The 15,923-nt window shown below is 60.0% G+C and overlaps 1 protein-coding gene across 2 annotated transcripts in view; it reads left to right on the top strand.

Annotated features, from left to right (window-relative positions):
- The first annotated feature begins 480 nt into the window (after positions 1-480).
- TMPRSS6 (transmembrane serine protease 6) overlaps positions 481-15,923 on the top strand; it is a 37,412-nt gene continuing 21,969 nt past the window's right edge. Inside the window, exons 1-7 of one of the 2 annotated variants that reach the window (XM_058308766.2) lie at positions 485-695; positions 5,364-5,560; positions 8,149-8,282; positions 9,066-9,133; positions 9,581-9,765; positions 9,944-9,985; positions 14,517-14,721. In XM_058308766.2, coding sequence (XP_058164749.1) covers positions 5,371-5,560; positions 8,149-8,282; positions 9,066-9,133; positions 9,581-9,765; positions 9,944-9,985; positions 14,517-14,721 — 824 coding nt within the window. In that variant the 5' untranslated portion in view covers positions 485-695; positions 5,364-5,370. Of the gene's footprint in view, positions 696-5,363; positions 5,561-8,148; positions 8,283-9,065; positions 9,134-9,580; positions 9,766-9,943; positions 9,986-14,516; positions 14,722-15,923 lie in introns of both variants that reach the window. The other variant, XM_058308767.2, reaches the window with a different exon arrangement.

Raw genomic sequence — 15,923 nt, 5'->3', positions numbered from 1 at the left:
GGAACCTGGTGTGTATCTCACTCGTGCAGGACGTCTCAGTTCAGCCTGGTCACATCCCAAGTGCTCACGAGCCCAAGTGTTCATTGGCCCCATAACGGACAGCCCGGCGCTGTCAAATCATCCCCAGCTCAACAGAAAATCATGTCGAACCCCAGCCTCCCCTCCTTTCTCCCGTCCCCAGAGGACAAGGGCTGGCCTCCCTTGCTCTCTCTTGGGCCAGTGGACTCGTCTGGTCTCACCTGTCCAGGTAAGGAGGACTGCATGAGTCCCCGCCAGCACCTGCATGGGCCTCTGCGCAGCCCCCGGTCCTCGGCCACCCCACCTCATGCTCGGGGACCAGGGGGTGTAACCAGGCAGATGTCACCAGGCAACGGGCCTCGGGGGAGAGCTCAGATCTCCCACACCTGCCCGCCTGCCTCCCGGTGCCAGGGGCGGGGCGGCCGAGCGGGCACCGCCTGCCGCCTGCCTCCCGCCTGTTTACCTGCGCTCAGTCACAGGGCCGTCCCGGACCCAGCAGGAGGCCCATGGAGCCCGGGGCCACAGGCCACAGGGGACAAGGGCCAGACGCCGGGGCCATGGCTCTGGGCCATTGATCCAGGCCAGGCCGGCTGGGTGGGGGTGGGGAGACCTTGGCCTGGACAAACAGGCTCCTGAGGCCTGCGTGCAGGCCCCGCATCCACCTGCCGCTCCCAGAGGTAAGCGGGGACCTCCAGGGCAGGCGGCTGGGGTGGACGAAGGGCCTGGTGATGGTGTCCACTCTGAGAGCCGGGCCTGGCTCCCGGGGCAGGAGCTGCCTGTGCCACTTGGGGGCCAGGCCCGCACAGCCGCACTGGCCAGAGAACACGCCAGCACAGGGGGAGGTGAGGGCTCCTGGGGCCAGGGGAGCAGGCCTGGGGCCAGGGGAGCAAGGACAGGGCTGTGCAAGGCCGGGTGCAGGGACCAGCGCAGGGGCCGTGGAGAGTCTCAGGCGCCGGGGGGGCCGGGAGGCCTGGCGGGGCCTGTGGACGCAGGGCTGGGGCGGGGGAGGGGAGAGGCCCGATTCGCCAGGCTGAACGACCCACTCGGCCCTGCAGGACTGGACGCGCTGCCCCCTCCACGCCCAGGCACCCCACATGGGCTTGGCAGGGTCAGAGACTGGTCCAAAGCTGCATGCCCACTGCCGTGTGCTGCCCCACGCGTGGGACCTGGAGCTGGTCAGCTCACAGGCTCAGGGTTGAAAGCAGGTGGCCGTGTGCGATGTGCGGGGTGCACCTAGGAGTCTGTGTACAGCAAAGAGGCGTGTGCCGGCCTCAGGGAGTCCCCATCTGTGTGTCTCTGGGTGAGTTTGGGGGTTGGTGTGCTGGAGGGGACTTTCACTCACTCCCCCCACACTTAGGGGCGGGACCCACAGTGAAAGTGGCTCGTAGGCATTTACTCTAGGCCCCAGTGGCCCCAGGGAAAGGTACCTCCCATGGTCCTAGATCAGAATTCCTGCTCTGAGTCATTTCATTGCTCTGTGCCTCAGTTTCCCCAACCACTAAATAGAGACAGCAAAGCAACCACCCGGGCTGCTGGAGCCTGCACTCGGATGCGGTTTGCAGAGTTGCCTGGCACAGGCTTGGCACATAGCAGGAGCTCCACATACAGGGGTTGAGTCCCAATCTGTACCTTCTGCTGGGCAGGTATGGCTCTGCCAGGGAGCTCAGCTGCTGGCAGGCAGACTGCGGGTCCTCCAGGGGCCCAGATGGTGGGAGAGGGCGCAGCGTGGCGTACCCGTGGGGTCCAGCTTCTCAGAGCAGGGCAGAGCCCTCCAAGCCGTCCTTTCAGGGACGGTCCCCTTAGGGGGACTGAGAAAAGTCCTGCAAGTGTAGCGTGCAGTGATGGGGGGCCTAGGAGGCTTTGTAGGGGCAGCCACCCCTTCTGGGGTGTTCTGGGGTGCCATTAGGAGGTGGTGGCTCTGAGCTGATGGGCAGCAGCCTGATGGGGCCATGGAAGCTGGCCAGGTAGGCGTGGGGGTAAGGTGATGGGGAGCCCCAGCACAAGGAAGTGTGCGTGCAGGCCTGGCGGCAGGCAGGGCCTCCCAGCTTCAAGGCACAATCCCGAGGTGCTCTTCGCCCAGGGCTGGCTAAGAGCCCTTGAGCCACAAGTTTACTATTATTTGTATTATTGGAACTGATAACCAACAGAATCCAGTATCTCGAGGGTGTGTAGCAGAGAAAGGGGGAGAAATGAGCCAGACCCCCGCAGCTATGCAGGAGGGAACCTCATTCATTCATTCGTTCAACAGCAGTTATTGAGTGCCCACTTCACGACCAGCTCTGCCCAAGGCTAGATACGCAGCAGAATGAAGCCTCTGCTCTGGTGCACTTGCAGCCAGGCAGGGGACAGACAGCAGACGGATAAGCACATGCTGCAGCTTAGGCCTCCAGAAGTGCTGCATAGACAGATGCAGCAGGTACAGGATGGAAGGGTGGTGGTCAGGAAAGGCCTTGCTGAAGAAAGGACATTGGAACAAAGACTAAAAGAAGGTGAGGGTTTGTGTCATGAAGCCAACTGAAGGAAAAGTGATCCATCCAGCAAGTGCAAAGGCCCTGAGGTAGCCGTGTGCCTGGAGTCCTAGAGGTACAGCCAGGAGATGGCCAGGGCTGCAGCAGAGGGAAGGAGAGGACAGAAAGACAGGCAGGGACTTCGTCCTTTAGACCCTCTGTGGGCTGTGAGCTGTGACAAGGGCTTTGGATTCTCCTCTAGGTGGATGGGACCTGGGGAGGGGTGTCAGCAGGGTGAAGGAAGAAAAGACCACTCTGGTGGTTGAATGGGAATTCACTGGAGAGGCTGGCCAGACCCCTGGCCCTTGCAGTTGAGGTGGCAAGATGGTGACCGGGATGAAGGGAGCAGTGGAAATGCAGAGGAAGGGTCGGGGCCTGGGGTCACAGACTGTTCTGACAGTATGGCCCCTTAGAATGATGGGGAGTGGAAGACACGGGTGGCGAGGTCATCCTCGTAGCTGCTGGTTGCCTCTCTGCTGCTGGACGATAAGCCCCAAGCGGCGAGCGGCGGGAATGGGGTGTCCTTTGTTCACCAACGTGCCCCCAGGCCCAGCACAGGGCCTGGCCCTGAAAACCCAAGGTGACTCAGTAACTGAATTTAGGACTCCACAGGCCAGTGCCTCCCCCCAGCCCTCCCTCCAAGCCTCGCAATTCTCACTTCCTGAAGGCAGCAAGTGGTCGGAGAGAGCACTGCGCCAGGAGCGCGGAGACCGGGCTGCGTTCGTCCGGTCACTCGTTCATTCACTGCTCATCCGCTACACACCCTCGAGATACTGGATCCAGCCATCCGTGCCGCTGGCCCCGCGCTGGGTTCCGAGGGAGCCGGAGTGAACCAGCGGCTCTGGTTCCTGGGGGGAGAGAAACAGGGCGGAGAGCCAGGCCGTGCTGATCTGCTCCAGGGCTGCCCAGGGGAGGAGGTGGCTCCCCTGCCAGGTCCTGAACTCCTCGCCTGGCAGCTGGCCTCGCAGCCCCGGCCTCTGCGGGTTCCTCACGCTCCTTCTGTGGGCCCCGGGGGTGCTGCGCACCGGCCTCGGGATGGAGGGTCCTGGGCTTAGGGTCCTGGGTGTTTGCAATCAGGACAGGATCTTGAGCAGGTGAAAGGCTGCAGCTGGTCAGGAGGTCTTGCCAGGTCAGGATGTGTGGGAGGAGGGCAGGGGGCAGGGAGCCCCCTGAGGAGGCCCCTCCTGGAGTCCCCACAGCAGGGGGCAGTTCATGGGGGGGCAAGGCCTGCCCGGGGCACCACGAGGCGGGGCACGATGCGGGGCTCTGCCCTGGCCTCCTCCTTCTGGCGCTGCCTCTAACCGACCAAGTGCCCATCTCTGTGCCTCACTTTCCCCTTCTGTGCCCTGATGGTCCAGGAGGCAGTGGTGGCCAGACCCCCACTCTGGAGACAAACTGCTTGGGTTTGCAGCCTGGCTCTGCTGCCTCCCGACAGTGTGGGCTTGGCAAAGCTGCCTTCTCTGCCTCTCAGTCTTCCCGCCTGTAGAATGGGCTGAGGAGGTCTCTGGAAGGGCTTACGCCCCAGACCGCGTATAACGCACGAGCAGCAGCAGGCAGTTGTGACTTAGTACCTGGCGACTGCACTTGCCTCTATGCCCCTGCGTCCCCATGGCCCTACAAGTTTTCCAGAAAGGACTCCTCAGTGATCCAGACTCGAGTGAAGCAGGGGTGTGGTCACCTCTGGTGCCCAGACTGCGGGGCCAGCCACCTTGGCACACAGCTGATCAGCCTGCGACGGAGCGGCGGCTCGGCCTGCTGGGGGCCTTGGTCAAGTGTCTTCACTGTCAACCTCCTACTGCTGCACAAGGGGGCTGGCACTCCTCACGGGGGGCCGCGGATAGGTGGGGCAGTGGGTGGGACTGTCACACCCAAGGCAAGACGCTGCTATCCCTGCCCTGGCTCAGTAAAGCCAACAGCACCCCCTCACCTTTGCCCATATCCTCTGGGAGGGGTGCCACGCCCAGTTGAGAATCACCTGCGGCCCCTCCCTTCCTTACATCTGACGGGGGGGCCCCTCGGAGGACCACTGTGGTGGAAGCCAGGGACCTTGGCTGGGACTGTCACCAAGAGGGGCAGGAGGGAGGGGGCTGGGGGCCCTTACACCCATCTGAGAGCACTCAGCATTGCAGAGGAGCCCCATTTTCAGAAAACCCACTGAGCGAAAACCCAAGCTTAGATGCAGCCCAAATGGGGGCAACTCCCCCCTGGCCTCCCCCACCACCCGCAGCTTCTGGGGACCTGCTGAAAGTTAGGGTGGCAATTCATTTATGTAGCGAGAGGAGACTAACTGCCCCGTGCTCTGGAATCGTTGCTCCGCCGGGAGACCTTTCTCTGCAGTGTGGGAAACCCTGCCTGAGACTCCAAACAATGCTCAAAAGTTTGCTTGGGGAGTCTGAAGACCTGGGACATGGGGAGGGGGTGATGCTCAGTTATGAGCTGATCACGATTCATTATTTAGCAGCTCATGGATAAGAAATAGCTCCAAGAGTGGAAAGAGCAGGGAGTCAGACACCTGGGCTCAACCCCCACCTACCTGCGGTGTGACCGTGGGCAAGTGGCTAGCCTCTCCGTGCTTTGATTTTTCATCTGTAAAATGTAGTGAATGTCAGATTCAAAATCCTATCTGGAAGATGAGGGTGGGAAAACTCTGGGCTGAGCTGTGCCTGAAACGCTCTGCGTCTCCGTTTCCTCATCTGCCCAGTGGGTGCAGAACCTTTTTCATCGAGGCTGTCGTGATCCCTTTCCTCCAAAAGGCAGGGTGCCGTCTTCCTTCTGCGCACAGCTGGCGCTCGGTAAAGGCTCCGGTGCAAATGCGAGGCTGTTCTCTTTGCCTGCCAGGACGCCCATGGCCAAGGCCCCCCAGGCAGCTGGCGGGCAGGGCGACGGAGGCGATGGCGAGGAGGCAGAGCCGGAGCGGATGTTCAAGGGCCCTGAGGACTCCAAGAAGAAAGCCCGGGACTATCTCCGCCTGGCGCCCCTGTGGCTGGCCCTGGTTGTGCTGGCTTCCGTGGGGGTCCTGCTCTGGTATTTCCTAGGTAACCACGTGGGCCCACCTGGAGAGGGTGGCCGTGGGGGCCCAGCAGGCCGGATCAGGATGCCAGGCTCCAGCAGTGCCCGGCCACCCGCTGCGCTAACATGGGCAAGTTGTGTCCCCTCTCTGAGCCTCCTTCTGTCCTTTGAAATGGGAGTTACTGCACCCACTCTCTGGGTGCTGGGGTTCAGCTGGGTCTGTTGCCTGCTCTGGCCAAGGGCCCCCCGCTCCCTGTCAGCTGGGGAAGGAGTCCTGTCCCGGCACCCGCTCATTGTGAACCGACACGCCAAAGGAGTGTAAACTTGGCCTTCCCTTTGCCCTCAGCCCTCCGGGGTTGCTCCTGGGGCTCAGAGCCAGCCTGTCGCTCCTGGAGGAGGCCCAGGGGTGCCCAGGGTGCCCGGCACCAATTAGTGCCTCTGCTCACTCGAGCCCAGCCTGGGCACTCCTCCAGGGTGGGGACCACATCTCTGGCACCTCTGGCTCCCTCGGGTCCTGCTTGAATGGAGACAAAGAGGGGACCTAGGAATCAGGCCTCCAGGAGGGGTCCATGCCCACAGATGGCTTTCACATCCCAGCACAGGCATGGGCGGAATTCAACAGTGGGAGGGGACCTGCCGGTGGAGTGAGGCTGGGCTTGGGGCCTCTGCCATGGCCTTGACCTTGCCCTCCCTCCTCCCCCCACATCCCTGGTTATCACAGCCCTCAGTCAGTACCCTGGAGTCCTGGAGCAACTGTTCTGTGCTCCAGCCTGCCCATCCATCCATCCATCCATCCATCCATCCACCCATCCACCCATCCGTCCATCCACCCATCCGTCCATCCATCCATCCAATAAAGGTTCCCTGAGCACCTTCTCCATCTTTCTCCAGAACTATGGAGAATGTTCTCGGTCCTTTAGTGCCTGGTGACGGGCAATAATGGATGAAACCAAATTCAAAGGTGCCTGCACAAATGCTCCCTGCTCACTGTAGGAGATGACTCCAAGCCTTCTGTACTGAGCACCTCCTGTATGCCAGGCTCTGTGTGGTTTTCACCTCCGGCCTTGCGATTTAGCTGCAGGGTCCAACACAGCCACCGTGCTAGAGCATGGCCAGGCAGGGACAACTTGCCGGCCGCCCATGGCTACAGCTCTCATGGTGGTGTTTCAGACCCATTGAAAGAAACCGGAGGTCACATTTTGGAGCAGTCATCAGGGAGCTCTGCCCAGGTCCAGCCCCAGAGGAGGTCAGGGTTGGGGGGTAGAACCAGCCTCTGGGAGTGACCCTGTCAGGGTCCCCAGGTTTTGGCACAGACCACTTGCCGTGATTCAGCAGGTGGATTGTGATTCTGCTCAGAGCCGAGCAGCTCAGGCAGGGAGAGGAAGCTGTGTGCATTTCACCACCGGCAGGAAGCCAGTGCCCCAGATAGTGCGGCAGCTGCGAGGCCTCTGCCGGCAGCGGGATAATTAGTCTTCAGGGTAACCTCAGAGCTGGTGCTGGAGGGCCAGGGACTCGCTGGCCAATTCTTTCTTTGCAGTGGAGTCTAATTCCTCCTGATTGTGCTTCTGAGAGAAACCCCGTGGGGTGCAGCCGGGGACCCAGGGGCTGAGTGCCAAGCCACCCACCACCCCCACCTCCCACCCAAGGGATTAAGGGTAGATAGAAGAGGTGCTTCAGGGGATCTTGGACGAATTCCCTCCACCCTGGGCCCAGGCTTTGCTTCCTGGACAGCTGGGCGCTGGGCAGGGCATGAACCAGACACACGCCCTGTCCTCGGAAGCTTCCAGTTGGAAGGGGAGAAGAGCTGGACAAGTGGTGAATTACGCTAGAACAGGATAAGCAGCAAGGAGTGGAGGACTGTAGAACGGCCACCTGACGAGGAAGCTGCCGGCAGAGGCCAGGGCTGGCTGCCCAGGGTGGAGGCAGGAGCTCAGCCCCAGGGCTGCACCCTCCTCCCGGCCGTGCCCAGTCCCAGGAGCAGGCCTTTAATTCTGCCCAGCAAGCACGCCGTGTGCCCTGCTCCCTCCCCGCTCCACTCTTCTGGGTGGACTTCTATGTGCTCTTCTCAAAATTCTGGCACAACCCTGCCCCTGCCTGCTCTCAACAGCAGGGCGTGCCCCTCCTTGGTGACTGTCCTCACAGGTGGCTCCTGTGCTCTGTGTGTTTGTTGGAGCAATGCCCACTGCCCAGCACTGTCAGCTCCCCGAGCAGAGAACGTCCGTCTGGGTTTCCTAGGGTGCCCCACACAGCAGGTGCTCAGCACCCAACGGTCTGTATCATGGAAGGACACATAGAGGTGCCCACCAGGACCCAGACCCTCGGGGCCCCATGGGCTCCTGGCCTTCGTGGGCTCTCTGTCCTGGACCAGCCACTGCATCAGTCCCTGGCCTTTGGGACATCACCGGGCAGGGGTCCCTCTCCTCTCAGGCACCTTGGGGCCAGTTGTCACCAAATAAACCTTAGGTGACAATGGTGATGATGACAAAGATGATGCAGATGGTGTCTCGGAGGCCCGAGATGCTGGGGCTGAGCTGCGGGTTTGGGGTAGCAGAGGGAGGATGGGGCGCCTACCCGCCTGCACCCTGGGGTAACCCTGCTGGTTCTTCCCGGCCAGGGTACAGGGCGGAGGCCACGGTCAGCCAGGTGTACTCCGGCAGCCTCCGCGTGCTCAATCGCCACTTCTCCCAGGACCTCGCCCGCCGGGAATCCAGTGCTTTCCGCAGTGAAACCGCCAAAGCGCAGAAGATGGTAGGGGAGGGTTGCAGGGAGAGGAAGTAGGGTCGGAGGGAGGGGTTCTGGGATTAGAGGAGGGGGCCTGGGGTCAAGAAGGGAGAAGGGAGGTGTCCAATCTGACAAGCCAGCTGGTCGAGCCTCCCTGAGCACTCGCTGGGAGCAGAGTTCAATTCTAGGTCTGATGGAGGGGGGGGGTGTACTGAGGAAAGGGTGGTGGGAAAGTGGACGCACTTGTGTTAAATCCTGGTTGTGCCACTGACGGGGCGTGTGACCTTAGGACAGTCAGCCCAGCGTGGTGCTGTCAGGGCCCACCACAGGGACTGGAGATGGCAGGCTGGAGGTGCCGGAGGGGCCCAGGCCCAGGGGCTACCCTCAGCCGCTGAGACAGGAGTCGGTGGCTCAGTACCCGGGCTCGCTGGGCCCCTGGTGGGAGCGCAACTCTGAGGCAGCCCTGCACTCTCCCCCAGAGTTCCCCTCACACTGAGCCTCAGCTGCCCCACCTCTAGCCTGCCATTAACAGCCAGACCTCTCTTCCCGAGAGAGCTGGGGTGGAGGGGCAGGGCCTGGGTACTGGGGGCAAATGGGTGGGATGGGCACAGGGTTTGTGACCCGGCCTAGCTATGACCCTCGGGGACCGTGGGCAAGGCTGTGCACCTCCCGGCCTCCACGGGCATCTCTGTCAAGTGGCGCTGCCGGGGGGAGTTGGAGGACACCCAGGTAGGAAGGTGCCTGGAGGCCCGAGGGGCCGACTGCCCTGTGGGAAGGAAACAGCGGGGATCATTATTTTCCTCCTTGCAGCTCAAGGAGCTCATTGTCAGCACCCGTCTGGCTCCTTACTACAACTCCAGCTCCGTCTACTCCTTCGGGTGAGTTGTCCCTGGTCTCTCCTCCCGGCCCCAAAGAGTGGGAGGGGATCCTGCAGGCTTCCGATGCAAGGTCCTCATTGTATAAATGGGGAAACTGAGGCACGGAGCGGGGTTTGGTTTGCTGGGTGTGACCTTCCCTCAAGAGCACGGCCTCCCTGTCTGTAGAAGGGGTCCCGTGGCATGGGCCCCCGTATGTTAGGTGACGGTGGTAAGGGGCTGGTCGAGACCAGCATGCACCAGGTGAGGCCTGGGGTCCGTGGCACATAGCGTCATCTCCGTGCCTCAGTCTCCTCGCTGGGGAAAGCAGGGTGCTGAGGGCACCTCCCTTGGAGGTGGTAGGGAGGTGTCCAGTAAAGACTGGGAGCCCCACCTGGGGCGCAGAGCTGGCCCCACAGCGCGAGCCCCCTTCAGCCTCCTCCCGGGCCCCCTCTTTTCCACCTTCCTTAGGGAGGGGCCCCTCACCTGCTTCTTCTGGTTCATCCTCCAAATCCCCGAGCGCCGCCAGCCGCTGCTGAGCCCCGAGGTGGTGCAGGCCCTGCTGGAGGAGGAGCTGCTGTCCACCGCCAACAGCTCGGCCGCCGTGCCCTACCGGGCCGAGTACGAGGCCGACCCCGGGGGCCTGGTGATCCTCGGTCAGTGCTGGCAGGGGCCCGGCGGGCAGGGGCGGCGGGCGGTGGGGAGGCGCGGAAGGCCAGTCTCCGAAGGGGCTGGCTCGGATGGCCTCCTCTACTTTTATTCTTCTTGTTCTTCATTTTATTTAGTTATTTTTTTTTGTCCTTGTTTGTTTGTTTGTTCATTTCCTTTTAACAGAAGCCAGTGTGAAAGACATAATTGCCCTGAATTCCACGCTGGGTACGCTACCTTTTTTTTTTCCCTCCATAATCTCCTTTTGAGTAGGTGTTTTTCTTGGTTTGGTCAAGGGATCAGGGCCACTCGGCTTCCATGGTGGGTGCAGGGAGCCCTGGCCTGGGCTCATCCGGGGGGACGCCCGTGGTGGGGGAGGGGTCGTGCACGCGCGGCCGATTGTGTGTGTCACTGCACGGGTGTGTGTGCCCTGTACGAGCGGCGGATTTAGTGTCCGTGCGTGTGGTTCTGCTTTTCTGTCATTGAATTCAACTCATTCCCCAGCCACCGGTCCCACTGATGGTGGGAAGGAATCTTGTCGATTCCAGGTACAGCAGTCGCTTGGGTTTAGAACGTGGTCTTTTGGAGGTCCCGTCACAGTCAAGGCTACGCCCGCCACCTTTCCCTTTCTTTCTCAGCCAGGCTAGCCCGCACCCCGCACCCTCCTCTCCTCCCCAGGGCCAGATCGCTAGAGCCACCCTCCTCCACACGGTCCTCTGGCCTGTCCTGGGAAGCCGACTGGACCGCAGGGCTCCAGGAGGCAAGACACGGGGGGTGCTGCGGGTGCCGTGGCCTGGGTCCCGCTGGGCCCTGAATTCTCAGCTCCTCCACACTCTCAAAGTTTCTACCCGGAGCCGAGGCGGGGGTGAGGGGGCAGAGGTGAAATCCTAGCTGGGCCTTCTCTGACCTTCCATTCCTCCCAACTTGCTGGTCAAACTCTTACTTTCCTGGAGGACAGAGGTGTTGGGGTCAAAGCCCAATTTATGAAGAGTTAAATCATGATTCTCATACCAAGTTGTAGCAAGCATGTGTCAAAGATTTATTTAATTTATTTAAAGATTTACCAGTAAGATGGTAAAGCTGATTCAAGGAAGAAATAGTGGAAACTGATTATCTCTCTATCTATCTATCTATCATCAATGGAAAAAAGAATGTTGGCATGAGATTGCAAAGTTAGTTACCCACAACCTTGGGGTCTATTTTTTCTACGCAACCATTTACAGTTTATCTGTCTTCTATTAATGAACTCTTACAGAGTCTGGGGCCTAATTAATAGTCAGGAGTAAGTCAGAGTTACGGTTCCCAAGAGCCTTGGGGGACAATGCTGCAGCTGAGCAGGGCTCGGGCAAACTGCAGCCTGGGGACCCGATCCAGTGGGCTGCCTGGTTTTTGGATGCTCACGGCTTTTCCACTTTTAAACGGTTGAAAAAAATAATGGTGGGTATTCATTGTCTCCCTTGCTATAGAAATACCTACATCATAGCTCGATTTTGCCTCTCAGCTCTCAAAACCTAAACTATTCACTCTTGGGCCTTTTACAGAAAAAATTTGCAGACCTGCTCTAGGGCAATGAGTCTCAAACTTTCTGGTGTCAGGACCCCTTGATATTTTTAAAATTTGAGGACACCGAAGAGCTTTTGTGTATGTGGGTTGTAGATATCAATACTCACTGTAGAAATTTAAACAGAAGATTTAAAATAGTAAGAAACCCAACCAATACATAAGAACAAAAATAGTATGTTTTTAGGAAAAAATATTTTTTCCCTAAACAAAAAATTGTGGTTTGAAGAGTGGACTTGCTGTACATGTTGGCATCTCCTTCGTGTCTACAGCCGATGCTCACACCTGCCTGTGTGTTCAGTCTGCTGCGATGTCACAGGCCACTGAGCTCTGGGAAATTCTACTGTGCATTGTCAGAATGGGAGGGAATAAGGCAAACCTCATGTCAGAATTATCGTAAAAATAGTTGTGACCTCACAGGCCCCCTGAATGGGTCTCGGGGTACCCTCTCCAGAGCCCCTGTTCTTGTGTGGCAGTGAAAGGGCTCTCCGTACTGTCTTTCTTTCTTTCTTTCTTTTTTTTTTCTTTGTGTCCAAGTTTGGGTAATTTTTGTCCCCAGGAGAGTGCCTTTTCTGACTCTGTGGCTTATAGCAGTGGTTCTCCAACTCCGAGGCTCCCAGGAACCCTGGAAGATACGGTGCATAAGCCCCCTCCTCAGGTTCCGTTGGTCTTAGCTGGAGCTCAGGGATCTGCATTTCAGGTTGCATCCCCGGGCGATGCCAGTGGAGATGTGACACTGGAAAACAAGCCAGTTCCCCAGGCTTGGCCCGCAAGCTGGGCTCTGAGTTCAGGCAAAACCTGCCTTCCTCAAGGGCCTGGCTTTTAGTCTGTTTTCTCTGCTTTGAAATGCCTTCTTTTGAAAGGTCACAGCAAGCAAAGGCCCTTCTGCCAGCTCTGTCAGCCTGGGGCCCCCCCACCCCGGGGCTGGCCATCTGCCGGGACCCCTGGGGGACAGGGCAAAGGAAGCTGGAGAGCACTCTCCTGCCCTGCGGGCCGCGCTTCCCTAGTGAGCGGGACTGCATCCGCGCGTGCATGTGTGCTCACACGTGTGTGCACATGGCCTCCGCACCTGCGCTGTCCTGGCTTGGAGGCAACTCTGGAGTCTGGGACAGACATTGCCGTTGCGCTGGCCCGTGCCACCTGTCCCATGTTTCTGTCATTTGCTCTGCAATGACCCTTCTGTGCTCAGCGCAGGTCCCAAGCCCTGCACCCAAAGCCAGGTCCCCACACCAGGCCCCAGGCCTGCTCCGGGGACGCCAGAGCGACCAGAACGAACATGTCCCCAGCCCTGTCCGTGGAGGAGCTCTGAGCCCCTGGGGGAGACTGACAGGGCACAGATCCTCCCAACCCCGTGCTAAAGCAGCAGCCCTGGGGCGGTGGGGAGAAAGACAGAGGCAGACCCAGGGGCTGTTCCAGAGCAGAGTGGACCGGCCTGGAGAGGCCCGACTCTGAGGCTGGAATCACCAGAGGAAAGAGTTTCTCCTGCCCAGGACCCAGGAAGGCTTCCTGGAGGAGGAGACACCAGACGCAAGTGTGGGGGATAGGTAGGACCTGTCAGGTTGAGAAGGGGTCAGAGCATTCTGGGGAGAGGGAACAGCCTGGGCAAGGGCCAGGAGAAAATGTCCAAGGCACATCCGGTGACCTTCTCCCAGCAGGCAGAGGGGCCGGCTCCCCAGGGCGAGCTGACCAACTGCAGAGCCGGGCACGCGCCTCTACTGAATTAGTCCCCCAGACAGTGTCATAAACGGCAAAGTCCAAGTATCAGCTTGGAAAGGGATTTAAAGGAGACTAGGACCTAGGAAGAGCCAGACCCCGCCACCCAGCCGCCAGCTGAGACAGACGCCAGAGGGCCTGTCCCTTCCCGAAGCAGCAGGCAGAGGCCCTTCCCAGGCAGGTCAGCTCGCCACAGGAGTCGGAGGGGCGGGGGGGACAGGGGTCGGGGAGAGGGTGAGGAGCAAAAGGTGACAGTATCAGAGTGAAGCACGTCCACCTCCGCTCAGAACCACCCGGCAGGAGCAGTGGGAAAGGGACTACTGTGATTGGACAGAGCTCAGAGTGGCTAAGCAACTGGCCTCAAGTCACACAGCTTGTGGTTCAGGGGCTCGTTCGTTCTCCCAGGTTTCTGGCCCCCGGGCAGATCGCCCCACCGCCCTGCTTCCAGACTGACGGTGAGGGTTTAAATGAGCTGCTGTGTGCTCCGTGGCAGGGGACATGCGTCTGCTAGGTTGACATGGGCCCCCGGAGCCTGGCCCAGGGCTGGCCCCTGGCGGGCACTCAATGACTATTTTGAATGCATCACGCCTGGGTGAAGGGATGGGGTAGGTGGTACTGCTTGCAGATTCTAGCACTGCAGACAAATCCGAGGGCTTAAATGACGGGAGGCCCAGCTGGCACGGGGGGGTGCGGGGGGGAGGGGAGTGGAGCTGTCGATGGGGAAGGAGAGACGGAAGGAGGGGAGGTGGGCTGGTCTGAGCCTCCAGCAGGGCCAGCTGAATGTGACAAATCACGGGACATTCTCCCCAGCTCCCCCTCTCTCTCCCCACACCCTCACCCCCTGCACATGGATTGAGCTCTTACTGTATACGAGGCACTGTGACATGCACTCTAAGATTTATTATCATTCTTCCACTATCTTTAGCTCAAAGCTCCTCTCCTCTATCTCAGGGTCCTCTTCCCAGACCCCTCGTGAATACATTCCCTTCTCTCCACCTGCAGTGAAACTCTTGTTCTGTCTCACCCAGCCACGTGGGCCCTGCCAAACCTTCTGTGGCTCCTGAGGCTGCAGATAAAGCAGCACCGCCGGGACCGGGCCTGAGCCCTGCCTCCCTCTCCAGCTGGCAGTCTTGCCACAGCTCCCCTGTGCTCAGACCCCTCAAAGTCCCCTCCTGAGCTGCCATCCCTCTTTCTGGGTCTGTCTTCGGGCCTGTGCCAGCTACTGGGCCTTTGTCTGGGCTCTTGCAGTGCATGGAAGGCTCAACGAGTGCTGTGTAGGTGGATGAATGATTGAACCAATGAACGAATGAACGAATGAATGAAGAAGGAGACTGGAAACAGAAAGCAGCAGGGCCATGAGAGATGGGCCACAGCAGGCCTGGGGCTGGCTGGGGCCCAGCTGCTCACCCTGCCCCAGCCTGGCTCCCCTTGGCCTCTCCTCCCTGCTAACAGGGGCCAGGGGGGCCTGTCCCTCTCCCCTCTGCAGGCTGCTATCGCTACAGCTACGTGGGCCAGGGCCAGGCCCTGCGGCTGAAGGGGCCCGACCCGCTGGCCTCCAGCTGCCTGTGGCACCTGCAGGGCCCCGAGGAGCTCATGCTCAAGCTCCGGCTCGAGTGGACGCTGGCTGAGTGCCGGGACCGGCTGGCCATGTACGACGTGGCCGGGCCCCTGGAAAGGAGGCTCATCACCTCGTGAGTCCCTGGGAAGGAGGGAGGGGGTGGGACGGGAAGGGGTGGGTGGTGTGGGGTCGGAGCCATACCCAGCATTCTGAGAACAGCAGCTGTGTGACCTTGGACCCGGGTACCAGCGAGGCCGGCCTAGAGGGGAGTGGGAGAAGAGGCTGAAAATGGCTGTGCCCCACGTCTCCTTCCCCTCCCCAAGCCTCAGTTTCCCCTTCTGTAACAAAGCGGATACCAGATGACTCTTAAGGAGAGCTCTGGGAGCCAGTGCGGCTTGTTGGAATGTTTCAGAGTCTGGAGGCCCCGGCTTCCACTCCCTGCTCCCCTGCTTCCCAGCTGTACTCCCCCAAGCACGTCCCCTGTCCATCTGCACCTGTAAATGGGCGTCCAGTCCTGCTTATCTCGCGGGGTTATTGTCGGGATTTAAGTAGATCCTCCCCACAGTGGCTAGTAAATAAGCACTAGCGACTGTTACTATCGTAATTGATTTGGGACCGGGTCACAACAGGCATTGACCACCAGGAGCCATCTGGATTTTAACACCTGGTAAGTGGGCACCTACTGACAGCTCCTGAGCAGAGAAGTGGGGTTTTAGGATGTGGAGGGCAGAAGTGAGCAGGGTCAGAGGGCAGTGGTGGGGGACCAAGAAGGGACTGGAAATGGCCTTGGACTGGGCAGCCCTGGTTGCTCCCCACAGGATGAGCCAAGGGAGTTGAGCCCAAAAGTCTCTGTAGGAGGAGGGGGAGATCCTCTGGGCGGGGCCTCCTTCCCTTTGTTTATTGAGCACTTGCTTTGAGCCAGGCCTGGATTAGCATCTGCGTGTGCACTCAGATCTGGGGGCAGTCCTGAGGGTGAGCTGGGGGTCCCTGTCCCACCCCTGCCCTGGGACCCCTCTGATTCTCCAGGGTCTGGGGCTGCCCCCTTAGCCTGCCCACCTGCTGCTGCCTGGTGACCATAGCCCAGGCTGGGTTCCTGGGGGTGGGGGGGTGGTTGGGTGCCTGGAGGGCTCTGGGAAGCTCAGAGGAATCAGACACCCTGATTTCAGGTCAGGGAGGGCAGGGACACTTACAGCCTTTCCCAGGGGGCTTCTCCTGTATCCCCAAATTCACCATAGGGAAGGGGACACTGTTGCCAGTTCAACTCTGCCCTTACTCACTAAGGGACCCTGGCAGACCCTCAGAGAAGTTCTAAAATGATGGGGCGTGACAAGATCA

Source organism: Dasypus novemcinctus, chromosome 12 (genome assembly GCF_030445035.2).
Source record: "Dasypus novemcinctus isolate mDasNov1 chromosome 12, mDasNov1.1.hap2, whole genome shotgun sequence".
NCBI lineage: Eukaryota > Metazoa > Chordata > Mammalia > Cingulata > Dasypodidae > Dasypus > Dasypus novemcinctus.
The sequence above is the reverse complement of the archived record's forward strand: the minus strand, read 5'-3'. Positions and strand labels throughout refer to the sequence as shown.